This window comes from Phacochoerus africanus, chromosome 9 (genome assembly GCF_016906955.1).
Source record: "Phacochoerus africanus isolate WHEZ1 chromosome 9, ROS_Pafr_v1, whole genome shotgun sequence".
Classification (NCBI taxonomy): domain Eukaryota; kingdom Metazoa; phylum Chordata; class Mammalia; order Artiodactyla; family Suidae; genus Phacochoerus; species Phacochoerus africanus.
In genome coordinates, this window is record NC_062552.1 from 52,088,149 (window position 1) to 52,111,303 (window position 23,155).

The 23,155-nt window shown below is 39.7% G+C and overlaps 1 protein-coding gene across 2 annotated transcripts; it reads left to right on the forward strand.

The window, feature by feature from the left end:
* Positions 1-51: 51 nt before the first annotated feature.
* Positions 52-21,301, forward strand: SAXO2 (stabilizer of axonemal microtubules 2). Of its 2 annotated transcripts, XM_047794490.1 has the most exons (5): positions 138-204; positions 393-467; positions 1,950-2,129; positions 10,632-10,834; positions 19,528-21,301. In XM_047794490.1, exons 3-5 carry the CDS (start codon positions 2,038-2,040, stop codon positions 20,469-20,471), a joined length of 1,239 nt encoding a protein of 412 aa, XP_047650446.1. In that variant the 5' UTR covers positions 138-204; positions 393-467; positions 1,950-2,037; the 3' UTR covers positions 20,472-21,301. The 2 variants fall into 2 exon arrangements, with proteins under 2 accessions (XP_047650445.1, XP_047650446.1); XM_047794489.1 differs by lacking the exon at positions 393-467 and having other exon boundaries at positions 52-204.
* Positions 21,302-23,155: the final 1,854 nt, after the last annotated feature.

Below are 23,155 nucleotides of genomic sequence, written 5' to 3' on the forward strand. Positions count from 1 at the left end.
TGGCGGCGCACGACCTTTGACCTGCGCGCGTCTCTGACGCCACCGGAAAACGGCGCCGCGTCCGTCTCCCGGACGCCCAGCGGTTGCCTTGACTACGGTAGGCGCGGTGGACACTCAGAAGCCTCAGGTGCAGAGGAGCTGCTGAGCGAATCCGCTAGCTTTGAGCATGAGGAGCTGGTGTCTGTGTCAGATTTGTACCTGTGGGTAAGAAACGGTCAGGGCTTTGGAGCGAGCTGGGGCCTCGGGGGACGGAGCTCTCAGGGTGGCCGCCCCACGGGGGTGCAGGGACGCGGGCGCAGCGACGTCCCCTCTTACCTGGGTCAGCGAATGCCGGCTTCACACCCGCCAGCTATCTTGGGTTAAACGGTTCCTTTACCCTTCTCCCTATCCAGGGTCGCAAACTGAAATGCCATCCGGCCAAGTGAATAATATACGCCTGTGTAGCAGCGGCTGGATATATCAGGCTAGTAAGTTAAGTGATGCGATCTGATCCGACTGCGAGAGTGTATGCCCCACACAAACAAACAAACAAAACTAACTAAATAAAGGAAATGGAAGAAGAATAGCGTGGTGTGCAAGTCTACGAATTTTGGCCCGTGTTATGCTTCCTTCTATCCCTAGCTTTATGTCCAAGCCGAAGCTTATTCACATTCCCACCCAGGTTGCGCTCCTTTGGAATCTGACTGATTGAAACGGTAGCGCGTAGTCTCCACCCTGAAAGCCGGAATTGGTCAGTGAGTCCTGCCCAACAACGTCCCGCCATCTATCCTTCCGCAGCTTCGCTGTTGACCCAAGGATTAGGTCACTATTTGCTAAATAAATACTATGAATATGTCATTCCCGTTGCGTTGTAATCCCCTTAAAAGGAAAAACACTTTGCACGTTGATAGAAAGCAGTTTCCCCCTTAGTTTTATGATGTATTCTTTATAATTAATAATCAAAGCTAGATTAAAAAACAAATTGACATTTGAAGGTTTGATTCATATCTGAAAGCCCTGATGTGCAAGAAAAATGATTACTTTTCTTTCTTATCTTTAAATTAATTTCTGCCTAACCCAAGTTCCTTTCCCATACAACTGTCGGAAATTTCAGTCTTGATTATGTTGGAGGATTCCTTTTCTTCAAGGGGTAAAGTGATCCAGGGAGCTGAGGCATTGCCAATGCAAGAAGAGTCCCCTCTGGGCTTTAAACGTTGGTAATGCTTCCCCCTGAAATGTCTCTTGCTGAAGTTCACGTAATCCCTTCAAGAGTGGTGCCACCCCTGCTTTCAGGTTTATGAGGTACAAAGATCTTGGTAAAGCCATGAGCCACTATTGTAGGGGTCCATGTAGCCAATACTTGAGAGCTGCTGCTTCCTGGAACACTGATAGGGAGGGGCAAAGACACACACTCCCCTTTCTAAGAGCCCTTTTCCCTTCATCATTTACCTCCTTCCTCTTTCTGGGAAAGTCATCCAGCTTCCCCCCTTTTGCAGGACAAGACAGTCTGTTTCCTCTTAGACCTATCTCCAGAAGGACACCTGATTTTATTTCTTCTATGCATTGTTTTAAAAAAGACAGGTAAATGAGTTGACTAAAGGCACCTCTGCCCTCTGCCCCTCCCAAAGCCCTGCAACAGGGAAAATCAAGGTGCTAAGTACTGGCTTGAAATAAAGGAAGAGGGTGAGGAGGAGAAAAACTTCATTAACATTTCAATAGTTGCCCATCTCTAGGAGGATCAAGATTGTCAACAGACTTCTGGAGGGAAATTTGACCTGCATCTGCTACATCTTGCTACATGTGGCTGTTTGAATCTTTTTTTACATACTATGTAACTAAATCTTTTCAAATGTCTATTTCTTTCACTACAGCAGCCAAGCAACCATCTATCCATTATTTTTCTCTGCCCTATGTAAATATAATTGATCATGTGTGAGTTAAACTCTGATGAGTTATTTGTCTTTGCACAGGCGACATCATTGCCCACATGGAACCACCAAGATTTATGAAAATTCTGGTGTGTCTTATCCCACAACTGAGTACCTGGAAAAATATCCTATGTATGGCAATGTTCTTCCACCTCAGAGTCTGAAACCCAAGGAAGAAGTTCGAGCATATCGTGGTAAAATGGAAGGAATAACAACATTTAAGTAAATATCAAGAAACTATTTGCTTTCTATTTTTCTCCCACCTCTTCTGGTTTTAATAAAGTTTTTTTTTAACTCTTTAAATTAAAATCTTTAGTCGATTTAAGATGAAGCAAAATAAAAACATTTGAGTCACAACTTGAGAAAATCAGAGAGAATTAAGTTAGAATGTCAAAAAGAAAAAGAGGGAGGAAATTGTGTGTGTGTGTGTGTGTGTGTGTGTGTGTGTGTGTGTATATATATTTTTTTTTTTGCTTTTTTAGGACTGCACCTGTTGGCATATGGGAGTTCCCAGACTAGGGGCTGAATTGGAGCTACAGCAGCCAGCCTACACCACCGCCACAGCAATGTGGGATCCAAACTGCATCCAGCTCACAGCAACACTGGATCCCCAGCCTACTGAGAGCAGCCAGGGATGGAACCTCATCCTCATGGATACTAGTTGGATTTGTTTCTGCTGCACCACCGTGAAACTCCCTTTTTTTTTTTTAATTTTAAAGATTTTTATTTTTTTCCCATTATAGCCGATTTACACTGTTCTGTCAGTTTTCTACTGTATAGCAAGGTGACCCATTCACACATACATATATACATTCTTTTTTCTCACATTATCATGCTCCATCATCAGTGACCAGATATAATTCCCAGTGCTACACAGCAGGATCTCATTGCTTATCTATCCCAAAGGCAATAGTCTGCATCTATTAACTTCAAATTCCCTGTCCATCCCACTCCCTCCCACTGCACCTTGGCAACCACAAGTCCATTCTCCAAGTCCATGATTTTCTTTTCTGTGGAAAGGTGCATTTGTGCTGTATATTAGATTCCAGATATAAGTGATGTTATATGGTATGTCTTTCTCTTTCTGACTTACTTCACTTAGTAAGTCTCTAGTTCCATCCATTTTGCTGCAACTGGCATTATTTTGTCCTTTTTTATGGCTGAGTAGTATTCCATTGTGTATATATATACACCACATCTTAATCCAGTCATTTGTTGATGGACATTTGGGTTGTTTCCATGTCTTGGCTATTATGAGTAGTGCTGCAATGAACATGCGGGTGCATGTGTCTTTCTCAAGGAAAGTTTTTTCCAGATACATGCCCAAGAGTGGCATTGCTGGGTCATATGTAGTTTTATATATAGCTCTATATATAGTTTTCTAAGGTACCTCCATACTGTTTTCCATAGTGGTTGTACCAGCTTACATTCCCACCAACAGTGCAGGAGGGTTCCCTTTTCTCCACACCCTCTCCAGCATTTATTATTTGTGGATTAATGATGGCCATTCTGACAGGTGGTACCTCATAGTAGTTTTGATTTGTATTTCTCTAATAATCAGTGATGCTGAGCATTTTTTCATGTGCTTGTTGGCCATCTATATATATTCTATGGAGAAATCTCTATTCAGGTCTTTTGCCCATTTTTCCCCTAGGTTGCTGGCTTTTTTGCTGTTGAGTTGTATAAGTTGTTTGTAAATTTTAGAGATTAAGCCCTTGCCAGTTGCATCACTTGAAACTATTTTCTCCCATTCTGTAAGTTGTCTTTTTGCTGTCTTTTTGGTTTCCTTTGCTGTGCAAAAGCTTGTCAATTTGATTAGGTCCCATTGGTTTATTTTTGCTTTTATTTCTGTTGCCTTCAGAGACTGACCTGAGAAAACATTTGTAATGCTGATGTCAGAGAATGTTTTGCCTATGTTCTCTTCTAGGAGTTTGATGGTGTCTTGTCTTACATTTAAGTCATTAAGCCATTTTGAATTTATTTTTGTGCATGGTGTGAGAGTGTGTTTCAGTTTCATTGATTTACATGTGGCTGTCCAGTTTTCCCAGCAATAATTGCTGAAAAGACTGTCTTTTTCCCATTTTATATTCTTGTCTCCTTTGTCAAAGATTAATTGACCATAGGTGTCTGGGTTTATTTCTGGGTTCTCTATTCTGTTCTATTGGTCTGTCTATTTTGGTACCAGTACCACACTGTCTTGATGACTGTGGCTTTGTAGTATTGCTTGAAGTCTGGGAGAGTTATGCCTCCTGCTTGGTTTTTGTTCCTCAGAATTGCTTGGGCAATTCTGGGTCTTCTGTGGTTCCATATAAATTTTTGGATTATTTGCTCTAGTTCTGTGAAAAATGTCATGGGTAATTTGATAGGGATTGCACTGAATCTGTAGATTGCTTTGGGTAGTATGGCCATCTTTACAATATTAATTCTTCCAACCCAGGAGCATGGAATATCTTTGCATTTCTTTGAGTCCTCTTTCATTTCCTTGATTAATGTTTTATGGTCCTCAGCATATAAGTCTTTCCCCTCCTTGGTCAGGTTTATTCCCAGGTATTTGATTTTTTGGGGTGCAATTTTAAAAAGTATTTTTGTTTTCCTTTTCTAATATTTCATTGTTAGTATACAAAAATGTGACCAATTTCTGAATGTTAATCTTATATCCTGCTACTTCGCTGAATTTACTGATCAGTTCGAGTAGTTTTTGGGCCGAGTCCTTAGGGTTTTCTATATATAGTATCATGTCATCTGCATACAGTGACAGTTTTACCTCCTCTCTTCCAATTTGAATACCTTTTATTTTTTTCGTTTGTCTGATTGCTGTGGCTAGTACTTCCAATACAGTGGTGAATAAAAGTGGTGAGAGTGGGCATCTTTGTCTTGTTCCAGATTTTAGTGGGAAGGCTTTCAGCTTTTCTCGATTGAGTATTATATTGGCTGTGGGTTTGTCATAAATGGCTTTTATTACGTTAAGGTACATTCCCTCTATACCCACTTTTGTAAGAGTTTTTTTTTTATCATGAATGGATGTTGAACTTTGTCAAATGCTTTTTCTGCATCTATTGAGATGATCCTGTGGCTTTTGACTTCTTCTGTTAATGTGGTGTATAGCATTGGTTGATTTGCATGTGTTGAACCATCGTTTTGAACCTGGGATGAATCCCACTTGGTCATGGTGTATGCCCGTGGTTTTTTGTTTGTTTGTTTTTGTTTTTTCAAACCTCGTAAAATCTCTGTGTTTATCTGCTTTCCACTGTGACCAACACTTAGAGGGATGCAGTAGCTTCCTAATGGTTATGTTTGTATCTACTCTAGTTTTTGCATCTCTGCTCTATTTTCTAACTTTAACTGACCAAGATGCCCTTTTCAAAATGCAGATCTAATCCTATCACCTCTCTGCTAAACTGCTCTTATATGTTCCCATTATATTTACCATACACCAAAATCCCTTCATTGTTTGGTTCCTACTTTCTTCATGGATTTATTTTCACTCTAATGCCCTTTGCAGCCTTATGGTTATGTGCCATAGGACATTTTTCATTTCTTGAAAGTTTGAAAGACCAGGTTTTCCTTGTTACAGGGCCTTCCAAGATACTATTTTACCTACCAGGAACTTTTGCTGTCTCTTACCCTAGTTAATGTCCATTCAACCTATAGCTCTCAACACAGTTATCACTCTGAAAAGCCTTCTCTAACATTCTCCCAGTTTTCAAGCTAGGTAAAAGTCCTCTCTGTAAGTTCTCAAAGCATCTGCGTATTATTTATGATTAGATTTGTTTCAGTGTTCCATGAAAGCAGGAACTATGTCTGTTCTTCTCTCAGCATTCTATTAACCTATTACAATCCTACTAGCTCATTATTATTCAGGCACTCAATATTTATTCAGTGTGTGAAAGACAAAAAAGTCCTTTAAACCTAAACTTTTATTTGACTCACCTTTTTTGATCACTTTGTATCTTTGTCAGTTCAATGGATTAATTCTTTCTTTCTTCTGTTTATGTGCACACTATATTCAAAGTACAATATTAGGCATTAAGTATAAAAATATCAGTAAGTTGGAGTTCCTGTTGTGGCTCAGTGTGTTAAGGACAAAATGCTGTCGCTGTGAGGATGCGGGTTCAAACCCTGGCCTGGTTCAGTGCTTTCCAGATCTTCTATTGCTGCAAGCTGAGGTGTAGGTTGCAGATGTAGCTTGAATCCTGTATTGCTATGGCTGTGGTGTAGGCCTGCAGCTGCAGCTGATTCAACCTTAGCCTGGGAACTTCCATATGCTGCAGGTGTGGCCTTAAAAAAAAAAATCAAATAGAAGTTCTTGCTTTCAAGGAACTCATATATCAGATTTCTATAATTTAGCATTTTTAAAATGCTATAACAACTTTAATTTTTAATGCTATCCATTTTCTTTTCAGGGAGAGCTCATTATACTTACATAGCAAAGGTAGAGACTTTCAAACTTTTAGCCCAATACTTATACCTCTGGCATTTTGGGCAACTCTTGCAGTGCTTCTGTAGGTGTGTGGCTTTTCCAGAAATTTGAAAGTTTTTCCATAGTACTCAGACTGGTGTGATTTGGAATCATCTAAAAGGGTTAAAATTCCAGATTCCAGAGCTCCACCTAAAACAGTCTTTGTATTTTGTTTGTAATGGAGTGGCTCCCAGGAATATGCATTTTTAAGTAGCATTGCTGGTGATTCTGTGGCTACAGACTCAATGCAATGGGCACATACTGGACTGTTCACCATGTATGACATGGAACAGAAAGAAGGACTTTCCCACTCTTGTTTATAGTCCTGATAAACAAGGTAGTGTCAGATTATGGTAAATGAGATGAAGGAATTGAACAGTTGATTGGGATAGAGCAAGTGGGAATGGCTGCTCTTTTTTTTTCACCTTTACTCCTTTCTTCCTTGATAGGATAATGATTCATAATGGATATGTGAAATAAATTTCACAATATTCATTTTTATTGAGTACATATTTTGCATTTAACCAACTGTACATGTTAAAATCAGGAAAGTTTAACCTGCCATATCTTTTTTTGTTTTTTTTTTTAAGCAATTGCTTTCAATTCTGGGTTTTCTGTTACCCTATTCAAGTAGCCCTTAATAGGAGTTCTCATTGTGGCTCAGTGGAAACGAATCTGACTAGGAAATATGAGGTTGCGGGTTCAATCCCTGGCCTTGCTCAGTGGGTTAAGGATCCGGTGTTGCCATGAGCTGTGGTGTAGGTCACAGACGCGGCTCAGCTCTGGCGTTGCAATGGCTGTGGGGTAGGCCGTCAGCAACAGCTCCAATTACACCCCTAGCCTGGGAACCTCCACATGCTGCAGGTGTGGCCCTAAAAAGACAAAAGACAAAAAAAAAAGCCTTTAATAGTGAAAATAAATAAATAAAAATTCTTTAAAAAGAAATGTCCCAACTCCCTAAAGGTTCAAATATGCCAACAAAATGAAAACTTCTACTTCTTAAATCATCCTCTTTCCACTTAGTAAAACACTAGATCTTTTCTTTGTATTTTGACTAGGAACTCGCAGTCTTTCCAAGAGCCCTATTCTAGGGCTTTATAACACTTGCTTGACTCCCTTATGTTGACCATGTTGACTAGGCAGCAAAAAGCAGCTGATTCATCTGTGCAAACAAAGAATAAGTTGTCATTACTGTTCTATATTTTTCTATAATATAGGACGAGACTGTATAAAGAGCAGATGTCCGGACTTGTACAGGACTTTTGGTCCTCTGATGCATTACAGTTGTGGAAATAGATGCCTGCTGCGGGGCAGGGGGGAGAGGGCAGTCTGCCCTTAAAACTATGATTCCAGACATGGCAGGTGTTTGGGGACGTATGAGATGAGTAAGAGTGCATTTACCCTTTATAACTTCTCCGTGGAAAGTTGCTTTAGGTTTAGAAGTATACTTTCTAACACTTAACTAATCTAACTAGAGAAACTAAGACCTCTAAGCTTTCTCTGTCCTCTCCCTGATTCTTACACTTCCTGAGTGCATTTTAGCCCATTCCTCTCTAGCTGGTATTTGAGAAGAGCAAAGAATAACTCAGGTGTCTTGAGAAGCAGAGGTATGTGATTTCTACTGTTATGTGTCCGTTAAATAATATTTGTTAAGCATTTATTAGGTGTCAGGCACTATGCTAGGCATCTGGGATACAGCAGTGAGCAGAAACGGCCATGATCTCTGAGCTCAACGACACTGAACTCTAGTGAAGGTGGCAAAAACATTCAAATAATTATGAAATTGCATTGCAGCAGTGGTCAGATTTATGACGTATAGGCGCAAAGGAACTTGAGAGCCAGAATAAGAAGTTTGACTTTGTCAGAGAAATGAGAAGAATGAGTGAAAATCTGAAAGGATGGAAAGCAATTAACTAGATTACAAGGGTAAGAAAGTGCATTTCAGGCAGAGAGCAGAGTGGAAGACATGGAAAGAAGGCCACCAGGAGCAGAGAAAGCACGACAAAGCACAGTATGAGTGGAGGCTAGTGAAAGAGGCCATATTCAGTGTTTTCTATATCCTTAGAGCAATAAGAAGCCACTGGAGCGTTCTTCTCTTTCTTGTTTTTGGTTTGTTGAGGTGAATACTAAAAGGGGTAAGGAAGAAGCTAAGGAGAATGTCCCGATCAAATTTCCACATGAAAGGACTACTTTGGGTGCCTTGTGGAAAAAAGATTAGAGACAGAACTCGTAAATGAGTTTAGGAAGCTATTGCATCCATTTGAATGAGTCTGGACTATTCGGTTGTTGATGAGATACAGAAAAGCAGTTAGGTTTAAGAGACATTTAGGAGGCAAAGCTGACAGGAGTTGATGAGGAAATAAATACAGGAGAGAGGTGAGGCATGAAGGGTTAGTCCTAGGTTTCTGACTGCAGCTGAGGAGAAGATGCCATTCACTAAAATAAGGAACAGGCAAAAAAGACCAGATTTGTTGGACGAAAATAGTTTGATTAGGGGTATACTAAATTTTGAGGTGCCCTTGACTATCCAAGAGGCCATTGTAAATACTGGTATCGAGCTGAGAAAGGAGGTCTGAGCTGAGATTAGGCTTGAGAGGCATTTCTCCATAGCTAGTGACTGAAGAGAACATTGGATGAGAAGAGGAGAGTGTGTAGGTCCGCTTCATGCCTGAGGGGAGGAGGATGAAGCTGCAGAGGAGACTTGAGAAGCAATAACGAGGCAGGCAGGGAGAGAGAGGTTCCCAGAGACAGGGAAACATAAATTACTGTTTGAGAGGTCAAGAAAGATGAGGACTTGGAGTTTCCGTCATGGCGCAGCAGAAACCAATCCGCCTAGGAACCATGAGGTTGCAGGTTCGATCCCTGCCTTGCTCAGTGGGCTAAGGATCTGGCATTGGGTGAGCTGTGGTGTAGTTTGCAGACGTGGCTCGGATCTGGTGTTGCTGTGGCTGTGGTGTAGGCCGGCAGCTACAGTTTTGATTCGATCCCTAGCCTGGGAACCTCCACGTGCCACTGGTGCGGCCCGAAAAGGACAAAAGACAGAAGACAAAAAGAAAAAAAAGGAAAAGAAAGAAAGATGAGGACTAAAAAAGTCTAATGGATTTAGGCACATAGAAGTTGCTGTGAAACTTCAAGCTGTGTTAGAGAAGTGACAGTGCTGGAAACCAGGTCGAAGTGGGTTGAGGAAATGGAGTCAGCAAGTCTAAGAAGTCACATCACGAACAGAGAAGGGATTGGGTGAGTTCTGGCTTTTTGGAGTTTATGGACATATTCAGAAAGCATTGATTAATACAAGATGGTTTAAATAAATCCTAAAAGGAGTAAAGCAGTCAATAGAGTCCCAAAGAGAGGGGGAAAGGGCAATTTTGAAGACTTGTGGTAATAATAGCAGTAGCTAACATACTATCCTTACATTTGCCTAAACACTCATGTATGGTGTACATGGCATGTATGTGTCAATCCTTAAAACAAACCTATGATGTAGATGACATTATTGTCCTATTTTTATATAAGGAAACTGGAGCATAGACAAGTGAACTAAGCTGTCCAACATCTATCTAGTGAGTGACAGAGCCAGGATTTGGACCCAGGTGGTCTGATGGGTCTGCATCTGCCTCCGCCACATAATGTTACATGATGCCCAGGGTGACGGGGGTACCGTATAACTACCATGCCTGGCGAGGGCTCCCAGGGGACCTAAACATCTGTTAGACTGACGTGCATACTACGGACATGATTTATGTCTAAAGGCCAGAATTTAGGCATACATTATTTTTTAAAAAATGATTATTTAGCAATGAACAGAAAGACAGCAAAACTTCAACTAGAAGAGAATGTGCCCAAATGTTTATTAGAGTCTTTAACAGGATGAATAAGGATTTTGACAAAGTGGACCCAGGGGATGTGTTTAACTTTTTTTTCTCAGACTCATTAAATCTTTCACCTAAGATTTCCTTCCAGATTAGAAAAAAAAAATTTGATTATTTGAAGATTTTATTTATGTAAGATCCAGTTAACTGAAGAGCCATTGTAAAGATGTTTTAAAGAGTAGGAGTTTTGACACTTATTTTTCTTAAGATATTTAGTCATTGGGTAAGACATAAAGGAATTCAATAATCTCTTTCAAGTAGATTATCAACCATCACCATTTTAATATCTTCTTAGACTTTTCAAGTAAAAAAAAAGTCTTGAAAATTTCAGTACTGCATTGAAATAATAAGTTTTTTAAAATCTATGAGGCTATGTTTCAAATTTATATATTTCAGGTCGGATTATCGTCCTTATGAAATAGTCAAACAGCCTCGCCATGCACCAGAAGAGTATAAACCAAAACAGGGGGAGATTGACCTTGGTACTACCTACAAACGGGATTTTAATTCTTATAAAGTGCAGCCTGTGGCAATAGTCCGGCCTTTGGAGAGACAACAAGTTAAAAAAGGAAAGTTGGACACTGTCCCAACCTATAAAGGTAACTTGCCATTTCAAAAATTAAAGAGCCAGAGTTTCCGTCATGGCACAGTGGAAACGAATCTGACTAAGAGCCATGAGGTTGCAGGTTCCATCCCTGGCCTCACTCAGTGGGTTAAGGATCCAGCGTTACCATGAGCTGTGGTGTGGGTCACAGACACAGCTCAGATATGGTGTTGCTGTGGCTGTGGTGTAGGCCGACAGCTGAGTTCCAATTCGACCCCTGGCCTGGTAACTTCCATTGCCCCAGGTGCAGGCCTAAAAAGACAATAATAAAAAAAAAAAAATTAAAGAGCCAAAAAATAAAACTCACTTCCAGCTTTGACATCTAACACCAAATCATAATTTTGGTGTGTTGCCAAACTTGGTCTCCATGGCTTAGGAAAAAAAACTTTTTCTCTTTGGTCAAGATAGTATTGCACGGTGAAAAAAAAAAAAAAAAAAAAAGACTATTTACTTGATTGAGAGTCAAGAGACCTAGATTCCTGTCCAAATTCAGCCACTTAATTAGTTTTCTCTACCTCAAACCATAAAAACAAAGGATACCATTGAGCAAGCATAATGTCATATATGTCACATTATGCCATATGTAGTTCTCACTGTTCCTTTCCTTCCACCCCAGAATGAGTTGGAACACTACCAAGCATACTGGAGCCTTTGACAAAGTCAAATAAATAGCAACCCTCTTCACCATTCAAGGTCTGACCCAGTTGATAAAGTAAAAGGGTTAGCAGAGAACCAAAATATTCCCTTTATACTGATAAAGGCTGGAATAGAGGATAAAGCTTACATCTCTTAGCAGGTGACCCCTGATACTGAACCTTGCAATGAAATAGGCTTGTCTACCCACTGACATATGAGGTTGGGCCACCACACAGGGAATCTGCTCCTCTAAGACCTCCAGCATGGAATGCCTTCTCCCTGCTGGCAACTGGCTCCCTGCTGGAAGAGTATGACCAGTTTCCTTCTAAAAATTGATCTGATCTTATAATATTGAGGATTCCTGGCTTCCTTCTGGCCTTCTCTCTACTGATCTTCTCTAATGGGGAAAAGATATTCTTGTATTTCCATGTTTGGGGGCATGAGAAAACAAATACTAAGGACCAAGGGAATATTTCATGGTTCTGTGTGACGACTGTAGCTCAGGTTTTGTAGATACTTATTTATTTCGTAGATACGTAGGAGAAATCACGAAAGGAGACTCTCACCATAACCTAAGAATCAGAGAACAGAGGAAAGGCAGAAATGGAATATAATTAAAAACAAAAACAAAACTCTACAAGACTGTAAGAAGTATGCTATCTCGATTCTGTAGATGTGGTTCTATGAAACTGATGACACAGAAATGTATCTGCTCCCAGCAGCCCTGATTTTGAAATTCATTCAGATTGAAATGCAGATAATGAAAATAGCTCAGTATTTGATTTGATAAGTACTTTTTAGGGATTACTCTTCTGTATGCTAGGCACTATTAGGAATACAGAGGTCTGAATTAAGCATGGTTGTTGACATTTACAAACTTTATAGTTAAGAAAAAGCAGTAATAGCATGAAAAATTAAACAGTCACATTAGAAATAAATAATAGGGAGTTCCCGTCGTGGAGCAGTGGTTAACGAATCCGACTAGGAACCATGAGGTTGCGGGTTCGGTCCCTGCCCTTGCTCAGTGGGTTAACGATCCTGCATTGCCGTGAGCTGTGGTGTAGGTTGCAGACGTGGCTCGGATCCCACGTTGCTGTGGCTCTGGCGTAGGCCGGTAGCTACAGCTCCGATTCAACCCCTAGCCTGGGAACCTCCATATGCCGCGGGAGCGGCCCAAGAAATAGCAACAACAAACAACAACAACAACAACAACAAAAAGACAAAAAGACAAAAAAAAAGAAAGAAATAATAGGAGATATCACAAGAAGGAGGGGAAAATTCACTAGCAAATCAATGGAACAGTTCTTCAAAAATTTATACTGAGCAAGATATCACTCCAGACTAGTCTGAGAATGCATCAGAGACTAGTAAGTATTGATATATAGAAAGAGAAGAGACCTCCTAGAAGCTGGGATGAAATGAGCAAAAAATAAAGTTGGAAAAATAAAAGTGTTAATTCAGTGAACATGATCAGGACCAGTGAATTTCAGGATCTGAGAGACTGGTGTATAATTCTAAAAAAATGTGGGTTGGTTGAGATCAGATTGTGAAGCCTTGGCTGTCAGACTGAGTAGCTTAATATTTTTTAGTAGCCCCTAAATTTTTTTTTTTTTTTTTTTAGTTCTACTACCATGTAGGATATAGTAGATGGCAGAAAGCCACTGCTTCCTCCAAAACAAGTAAAAAAGTATAGATTTTTTAAAAATCTATTTTTAATGGTATCAGACAGCTGTGGAAGCAAAGGGCTGAAATTCCAGAGATGAAGGGGCTCTTCCTAGAAGACCTGAGATAGCCAACTGTTTATTTCTTTGGGAGCATTTCTCAAGTCTAGGCCCAGGCTGAAGACTGGGGTAGCATAAGTTCAAGGACTCTACTAGGGGGAAGGGAAACCAGAGGAGCACCTTATAGGTAGGTTAGCATGACAAATTGGAATCTTTAAGGAGCCCAAATGCATGGCTGGTTTTCCTTAGAGGATGTTTGCTGAGTGTTTAGGGGGCATGATGGGCTAAGAAACTGGGCTAGAAAGACCCCACAGTCTTACTTGGGAGCAAGTGCTTAGGAGACAAAGTCCTCTAGAATGGAAGCTCTCCTACAAACACACCACAGACCTTGTCCTGGAGAAATTTATAACTAGAGGAAGACTATGTCTTAACTAAAGGTGCCACTGAATGCCAGCCTCGCTCAGTTCCTAAATGGATCAAGCTTACCTGCCCCATATCCTTCCTACCTAATAGAGGAAAGAGCAAGCTGTCTTCTGCTGAAAATAACATTTATTTTAGCAACTATGGTTTTCCCATACATGACACCCAGCACATAAAAAAACATGATGAGACCCATGAAGAATCAGGAACTATTTGAGATGGTCGAGAAGTTTCTAAAACTGATGAAAGAATCAGACCATAGCTTCAAGAAACTCAACAAACCCCCGAAATAAACACAAAGGAAGCCATGCCTGGCAAGTTTCACCAAACTTCTGAAAACCAAGTAAAGATAAATTCTTAAAAGTAGTAAGAGCAAAACTACACTTTACTTACAGAAGAAGAATTAGAAATATACTTAACTTCATCAGAAGCTATGCGAGCCAGAAGCTAATGGAATGACATCTTTAAAATACTAAAAGGAAAAAAAAATTGAGAATTTCAAAATCAGTGAATCCTAGAATTGTATATATGTGAAGATATCCTTCAAAAATATCACAAAAATAAAGGTATTTTCAGAAAAAAAAAAGGAAAGAAACTTTGTTAGTAGCAGACCTATACTGCAAAAAGTTCTTAAAGAAGGCTCTTCAGGTTGAAGGAAAGTGATTCCAGGGAGAAGCATGAAATGCAGGAAGGAATGAAGCACGTAGAAAGGGTAAATAAGTGGGTAACGCTAAAAAAATACTGGTTTTTAAAAGTTACAATAATAATTAGGTGATTTTATACAAATATGGAAGTAAAGTATAACAATAGCACAAAAGACAGAAGAACTGTTGAAAGTTTTTTTACTGATCTAGAAGTGGTTAGAAAAATTAATTTAATTTAGATTGAGCCAAAAAGATCCCCTAATAGGTCAAAAATGCATCTTTATTCTAAAAATACAGATAATTATGATTAAAATGCTAATGGAAAAAATAATAATAGTGCCCTTTGTTAATCCAAAAGAAGGCAGGAGATAAGGGATAAAGGAGCAAAGAAGATATATGTAACCAATCAAAAGCAAATGGCAATACTTAACTAGATCATTCCCCACAATAAATGTAGATGAAATCAATATTACAATTAAGACTCAAAGATTGATTATGCATATATTACAAAGATAGGAAGACTTTATGCCATGTATATAAGAATTTATGCCAGTAATTGTTACAAAATTGAGAGAGTCCTTGAAAAATACAATTTGTCAAACTAACCCACGGGAAAAAAAAAAAACAACTGAATGGCCTTGTATCAGTTAAAGAAATTGGGTGTGTAGATTTTTTTTTTCCCTTCATTTATTTGACAGTTAGTGTTTAGAAGCTTTTATTGAGTGGGGGAGGTAAATATTAAACAACTCACTAACCATGTTTGCAATAGTACAATGTGAAATTAAGAAAGCAAAAGGAAAGAATACAGTTACAGGGGTTCATGTAAAAAAAAACCTGACCTAAGCACTTAGGCACCAAGTAAGGTTTCCCTGAGAAATTTTTTTCACACAATAAAAATTCTATTTCTTTCTTTCTTTCTTTCTTTCTTTCTTTTTTTTTTTAATGGCCACACCTGCGGCACATAGAAGTTCCTAGGCCAGGGACTGAAATTGAACTGCAGCTGTGACCTATGCCACAGCTGTGGCAATGCCAGGTCCTCAAACTGAGCCAGGCTGGGTATTGAACCCACACCTCCGCAGTAACCTGAGACACTGCAGTCAGACTCTTAACCCCCTGTGCCAAGCCAGAACTCCCAGGTGTGTAGAATTCAAGATGTAATTTTAAACCAGACCATAAGGAAAATTCCAGGATTTCTAATTTCTGAGTGGGATATAAATGGCTAGAAAAAGTGTTTCCAACTTAACAAGAAGCCAGCTAAATACAAAATCATAAATTTTCATGAATACTTCAGAGAGCTGAAATCACAGGAGAAATAAAAAAACCAATGACAACAAACCTCTAACCTGAAGGAAGAACAGAAAGTTGTCCTGGGCCCAACGTTTAGAGCCCTACACTATGGAGAGGGACAGAAACACTGAGGGAGACTGATCTCCGAGACACAGGGACACAGGGTTTGCTTAAGACTGAGGCTAGACCTGATCAGAGAATCACACACACACACACACCCCAGATTACTGAACACTGAATAACAAGCAACTGTTTACTGTTCAAAAGAAGCGAGGTGACAGAGACATTGTCTGAGCTGCAGGTGCAAAGAGAAGGCTTGAAACTGAGAATGGAGCAGAAATTAAGAAAACCAGCCCCTACCCTAAGCACAAGATAATGTCAAAGGAATTTAAAGCTGGCGGGCACCAAAGATAAGCAGAACAACAACGAAACCCACACCTAGCTCAACTACTGATTGAGCTGACTTAACCCCACTCACTAAAGGCCTGGCAAATGACAATATATATCTATTTCTGGACATAAGTACTATTTATATCATTCTCTACTGTGCTATGCACAATATCTAGCTTTCCAATACAAATTGGACAAAAAAGTAAAATTTACTGAGACACAGCATCGCTATTCATTTACCTATTATCTGTGCTGCTTTCATGCTACAATGTCAGACTTGAGTAGTTGGCACACAAACCATATAGCCTACAAAACTCAAAATATTTATTTAATGAACATGAAAATATTTATTTAATGAACATGATATTAAAATTTGTGGGATGGATCTAAAGCAATGCTTAGAGGGAAACTCATAGCATTAGATGTTTGTATTAAAAGACAGTCTAATTAATAGTTTAAGCCTCCATCTTGTGAAACTAGAAAATTGAGCAATAAACCCAAAGTGAAGTAGAAGGAAAAAATAATGAAGAGCAGCAATCAATGAATTTGAAAAGAGAAAAAAAAATAGAGAAAATTTATGAAACCAGAATATGATTCTCTTAAGGATAATAAAGTTGAATAACAGCACTGACCAAGAAAAAAGACACTAATTATAAATATCAAGAATGAAAAAAATGATTTCACTATAGACCCTAGAGAAACTTTTATTTTTAAATGTTAAACTTATTTTGCATTTTTTTATTGTTTCTTCTATTTCCTTGTTCTTATTTTTGATGATTTCATCAGGCGGCTATTCATTCCATGTTTGTCTCAATAAGGAAATGATCTAAATTTAGGAAGTAAAATTGACAGGATTTGAAAACTACTTGAAATAGGGAGAAGCAAGTGAGGGGAGAGAAAGCCAGCTGGATGAAAATTTTACCTGAGTTGCCTGATTCATAATAGTGTTTGGTTGTTGATGTGCTATTTTGGGATAATGTGAGTCTGAGCAAGATGATAAATTCATCTGGGACACAGTAAGCCTTAGTTTACCTGGTGGACATCTGCATAGAGATGCCTAGTAGGGAGACAGATATGCGGGTTCTGTATTTGAAAGGTTTGGGAGTCATCAGCTTACAGGTAGGATTAAAACTGAGTAGTTTGATGCGTGTTGATTGAGGAAGGATAGAGCGCCCAGACTCTATGAAAATTGCTTCCAATTCATTGGTGCCCTTAAGACAACACCAGGGAACAGAGTTGCAACTACCAAGAAAAAGAACTTGCATGGGCAGAGGAGGACTTTGTCCGCAAACAGGAATCCAGAGCAGCTCAGGACATAAGGATGGGGATGGAGCTCTGTGAACAAATATTCATGGTAAGCAACTCGTGCCTGCGCCTCTTGAAGCTGTTAAGGAGAAAGCAAAGTTCCTGTCTAGATTTTAGTGGTTAGAAAGCCTCTAAATGAGCTAAGGGAACTGAATTGCCCTTATCTAACAAGGGCAATACTGTATTTGCCAGATGACCAGGCCGCATCGTTAGATGGGGATGACATTATGCTTGTTTCTTCCTTAAGTGCCGTAAGATACTGAGAACCAATGATATTAATGAAGACGGTGAGGTTTTAAAAGCATTGCTAGAATGTTATTAATAAACATTCCAGGACAAATAATAAATATCACCAGCATATGAGCATAGGGATATTTACAAGAGGCCAATCAATTTTCTGCAGTTATCTGGAATCAAAATTCATGCTTAATACATGCTATCAGATCTTGTCGCTCAATCTCCAAATTCTTGCTTCCTTTTTGAAAGCCAAAGTTGGCTTGGTAGGGGACAAGTACTCTCTTCTATTTAGTTTCCCTCATGAAATTAACATCTTTTTCTTGCAGACATTTTGGCAACAAGGGGTCTCCCCGTATGTTTATATGGAGCCATAGACCTTCAATAACATCCCGTGGTTTCCTTTTTGTTACTGAAAAATAGCGCTATAATTTTATACTTTAATTGCAAACGACAAGAGAGTCCCTCATGGTGCCTCAAGGAAAAAGCGAGTCTGTGGTAAAACTTCATGTGAACTGGAAATGGAAAGCTGTCACTACAGAGGAAGCTTGTGGGAAGAACTACTCCCTCCATCTCTGCCAGGAGCTATGTGGTTTCTGTGACAGAACCTTCACTTCCCTTTGCACATCTGCTCTGATTGCCATTCTGCTAACTGGCCTCCTCTGCCTATGCATCATCTCTGTTTCCTTACAAGTCCATTTTGAAGTCTTCAACTCACTACAGCTCTTTAATTCTGCTTCATGGCATCCTTTTAAAGTCTTCTCCCATGTTTATCTGGCTCTGTATTTTCAAACGTAGATTCACAAGAACAAGAAGAGGCCTGACCCAGACAGCATTTCTTGCCAGGTTGTTTCTTGCCAGGTCTCTACTACCCTAAGAACACCTGCTTTTGGGTCAGGTATCCACTCTTACCCCAACTTCAGTAGCTTGAGGACGGGAGTCATCATTTCGTCTAAAACTTGGCCATCTTGGCAGAAATGCCTATGGCCAAGGAATTTTTCTCTCCAAAGGAGGTATCCACATAGTATGCATTTGAGCGTTGGCCTGTACAATAAACACTGCGTGGACTTTAGCCGAGATTCTTCTATTTTATCTTGTATAGCCTCTTTTATAAGTTAATTTTTGGTGTTTAGAAATACATATTTTGGGCTGAAGTCAACTCAGTAGTATTTCTCACCTTTCTACCCTTCTCATCTAGAAATGGAAAACCTAAATAACTCTCAGCTGAAATATAAGCACTGCAGTTTTCCATCCATGGAGTAGGTAAGCTGCAAGAAACAGTGTTAAGGTATTTAACCCCAAATCTCAGACTCAGCCCTGATGTTCATTCTAAATTCTACATACAATTTCTAACACTTTGCTGAAAGCATTCAGTTCAGTCCTCTCACCTCTAGATGGCCTTCTATCTTTGGGGAAGGCCTGGAAACCCGTTTCCTAAGGAGAAAATTTGAAACCAATGATCTTTAGGAGATGTTACAAGTTACCCTGCATTTTTGCTCAGGGGGTCCTGTAGGATTCTTAGGGTACCATGGAGTTGAAATAGTTTCTCCTTTGAGGAGTCCCTCCAAAGCAAGGAGTAATACCCACATCATTTTGCCCACACATCAGGGCCCTGGATTTTATGTTAATCCCTAGATTTTACATTTTACTTTAGCATTTTATAAATTTCAACAAAAATCTCAAACCAGTTCCTGAAACACAGTCATAATCTCCTAAACTCTATCTTCATCCCAAACACATCCTTTTTGGCTTTCAAAAACTATCAACAGCCAGGCTCGGATGTTCCATTCCCTTGTATAATCAGAAGAATCTGAATGTGGAAAGTTAAATGTATTAAGGCAGACAGGGAGGAAGAGGAAAGTGGAAATGAGGAAAAAAGAATAAATCAGGGGAATCAGTGAAATGTCATATTTGACTAGTGTTCAGCGTCCTAGAGGAAATGGAAAGATGGAAAACCTAAATAATAAGACAAGTCAGTCACGATTTTTACAAAGTTGTTGTTTTCTTCCGGCTTTAAACATACTCTTTTTTTTTTCTTTTTAATTTTCAAGATGACTATAGAGCTTGGGATATTCAGAAAAGTGAATTTTATAAACCAGAACAAACTTACTATCCCCCTACTGTGAAATTTGGAAATTCGACTACATTTCAGGATGACTACGTTCCTCAGGAGATAAAGCCTAGGCAAAGCTGTAAGCCCAGCTCTGCGGTCAAACATTCCACTGCCCCCTTTAATGGTGCTACAAGTCACCGCCTGGATTATGTACCTCATCAGCTAGAATTCAAGTTCGCAAGGCCAAAAGAAGTTTACAAGCCAACCCACCAACCCTTTGAGGATCTCACAACTCACCGATATGACTTTCAGGGTCTTGCTGGTGAGGCTGCAAAAATCTGCAGACCTGCGTACAACAGAGTGGCCCAGAATGCTCACTTTGAAGGAAGCACTGAATTCCGTGAAAGTTTTCAACCATGGGAAATCCCACCACCTGACGCCAAGAAAGTACCCGAGTATGTCCCTCCCACAGGTGCCATGCAGTGCGACAGCACAAGCCACCTCGACTACATTCCACACCAGGCCAAACGTGTGGTTCCCATCAGGCCAGTTTCTCATAGAAGAAATAACAATTTTCCTTTCCAAGGAAAAAGCACCACGAAGGAAGATTTTCCAGCATGGGAAATTTGTCGACAAGAACTTATTAAGAAGCAACAGCAGATTCCCAACCCCTCTGGAAAATTCGATGGTTTGAGCACTTTCAGATCTCACTATGTGCCACATGTGTTGATTCCAACAGAGAGCTGCAAACCTTTAAATGTTCCCTTCAAGAGTTCCAGTCCATTTGATGACGTAACCTTGTACTCTACAGAGTATACACCAAAGAAACAGGAGATCTGCCCTGCGAGTTATCCTTCTCCTCCAGGTTATATCTTTGAAAATACAAATTCCCGAGGTCATAAATTCTTCCGCAAGGTCACTCCCACAGTGAAGGCCTTCTAATCATCAAATTGTGTTTAAAAGGAACCTAATAGAAATGCTGATTTTTCAAGGGCAAACCCAATTTTCTATATAGCAGAAAAAATTTGCAAGAGCGAGCGAAAACAAATCATTTTTTAAAACTTTAAACAAGAAATTGAGAAAATTTATTATAGGAAATCAAGATTTCAAAATCCATTTTGTATTGATGTTTTAGCCAAGATTGTTCTTTACTTTGCATTTCTGAAAGTTGAATGATGCACATTCCCGTCTGACCTACTTTAATCCCAACGTACTGTCTGGTTACTTGTCTTGATCTATTATTGTTTATACTTGTGTTTATAATTATGGAAATCATATGGTTATTCACGTACCAGTTATCATCTATCAAGTGCACAAGGACTCTCCAGAACACCGCTGAAAATGGTACATGGAGTCTTCTTCCAAGACAGCAGTATTTTTTAGATGCTGACTTCAAGTCATCTGCATAGTGTACCCTGAACCAAGTTTTGGTTGGTGCTAAGAAGACGGCCACACTGCTCCTCACTGTGTTCAGGTTAGTAGGAGGTATGGTCGTGTGACAAGTAAAGCTGCAGGCGCTGGGGAGCACAGCACCTGAGTTCAAGTTCCAATGACATCAGTTTCTGTCTCTGCCACCCTAGGCAAGTGACTCATATCTTGGAGTCCCCGTGTCTTCATTTGTAAAAGAATATCTGCTTTCCCTACCTCACAAAAATTTTGCTCTGAGCATCATGTCACAGGATACAGTATAATCCACAAAGGCAAAGTGTTAAACAAATGTCAGAGATTGGGAGTTCCCGCCGTGGCTCAGCAGAAACAATCTGACTAGCATCCATGAGGATGCAGGTTCGATCCCTGGCCTCACTCAGTGGGTTAAGGATCCAGTGTTGCCATGAGCTATGGTGTAGGTTGCAGACACAGCTTGGATCTGGCATTGCTGTGGCTCTGGTGTAGGCCAGCGGCTACAGCTCTGATTTGACCCCTAGCCTGGGAACTTCCATATGCTGCAGCCCTAAAAAGACCAAAAAAAAAAAAAAAACCAAATACCAAAACCAAAACAAATGTCAGAGATGGTTAATAAGTCGCTTCTTCATCTCTTTTTGTACCTGTTTCTCCTTTTTCAAATTAGGAGAATTACCTATCAGTTCGCCCTTTCTGGCCTATAGCAAGGATTGTAAAATAGCCTAATGGGCTTTGAGCTTCTTTCTGAATAGGATGATTTCTGAGAACCATCTTTCCCTCTCAAGCTTCCCAAGCACCTGAGAAGCGCTTACAGAGAATGGAGAGGTTGGATAGGGGGAATAATGTGGTTGGAACGACAGTATTTCCAAAAAGGAAAAAGCATTTGCAAGAGTAGCTTTAGGAATGATTGACAGCTCTGAAGAAATCTTAAGGGTAACCTTAGATAATTATGCACCTAAATTGCTGTTCGCAGAGTCACAGCGCAGCAGAAGAGCCAGGCTCAGTTTGGGCACAATTATGTCCTCCTCCTCATACTGTGTGAAGAAAGTGCTTAGAAGGGAAAGAGGGAAGGAGCGGTGCCATTAAGTGAAGTAGCAAGAACAGACTGCATTTATAAATGCTGGAAATTTCCTAATAAATCAAACACTTATTGGGTTTTTTTCTTTGATAAATGATTACATTATGGAATAATATGATTTATTTTAAAGTTTAATCTTTTGTAACTTTAGCATTGTTTCAAACTATATGCTTAACTGAGAATAAATCCATCCGCATTTGTTTAAAATATCTGTAATTATGTGGAAGTAGTTTGTTTTTATTTACTTTAGTATTTATTAGTGACAATATGTTGAACTTTGTATATCTAGTAACATTAATAAAGGATCAAGAAAATAAATGAACTTTCATGAAATCATTTCTGTAACCAACTTTCTCTGGAAAACATAGCTAGTTAATAAAGCATGTTCTAGGTTAACTGGTAGCTACTTAGATATTCTTACCTGTCTAACAGAAATCATTGTTATACATTCAAAATGAAAAATTAGGGAATGTTAACAGCACTCTCATCCTGGACACTTCCTGACACTGGAGATTCAAATCCCACTGCAATCTAACAGGGACGGCCTTCTCCCTGGACAAAGGTCACCCATCAGAAGACGTCTCCCCGGGTTTCCTGAGGCAATTTGCCTTGGGCTGAGGACACAAAGATCAATAATGATGTCTCCCTACAATCTAACATTCAGTATAAGTTGTGACTGCAAAGATTGGAACGGAGTGTTCATGGGACATCTAGCCTGGGAGTTCAGGAAAGGCTTCCTTTTGAGATACAGCTCTGGAAGCCAGCAACCAACCCCTGGTTCATCATCTCCTGAGGTCTCCTTAAATACCATGCAGAAACACACACACACACACTCACAGACGTTTTAACAGCACTGGAACCTAGTAATATTACTTAACCATCTGCCAGATTTACAAGGAGTTTCCACTAAACCAAAGCTGGATGAATCTCTTGAAGGAAGGGGGGCATTTGGAGAGAAAAGGTGGTAGGAAATTTCTCCCTCCATCCCATCCCTTCCCCAGCCATCTCCTTGCATATCCTTGTTGTAGAAAATAACCACAGAGTTAGAAAGAAAGGCTTTGTAGTTTATAACAACTGCACAGACCACAAGCTGAGTAAGCCCTAATGTAAACCTGGACCTTGGGCGATTCGGCTATGTCAGTGTCAA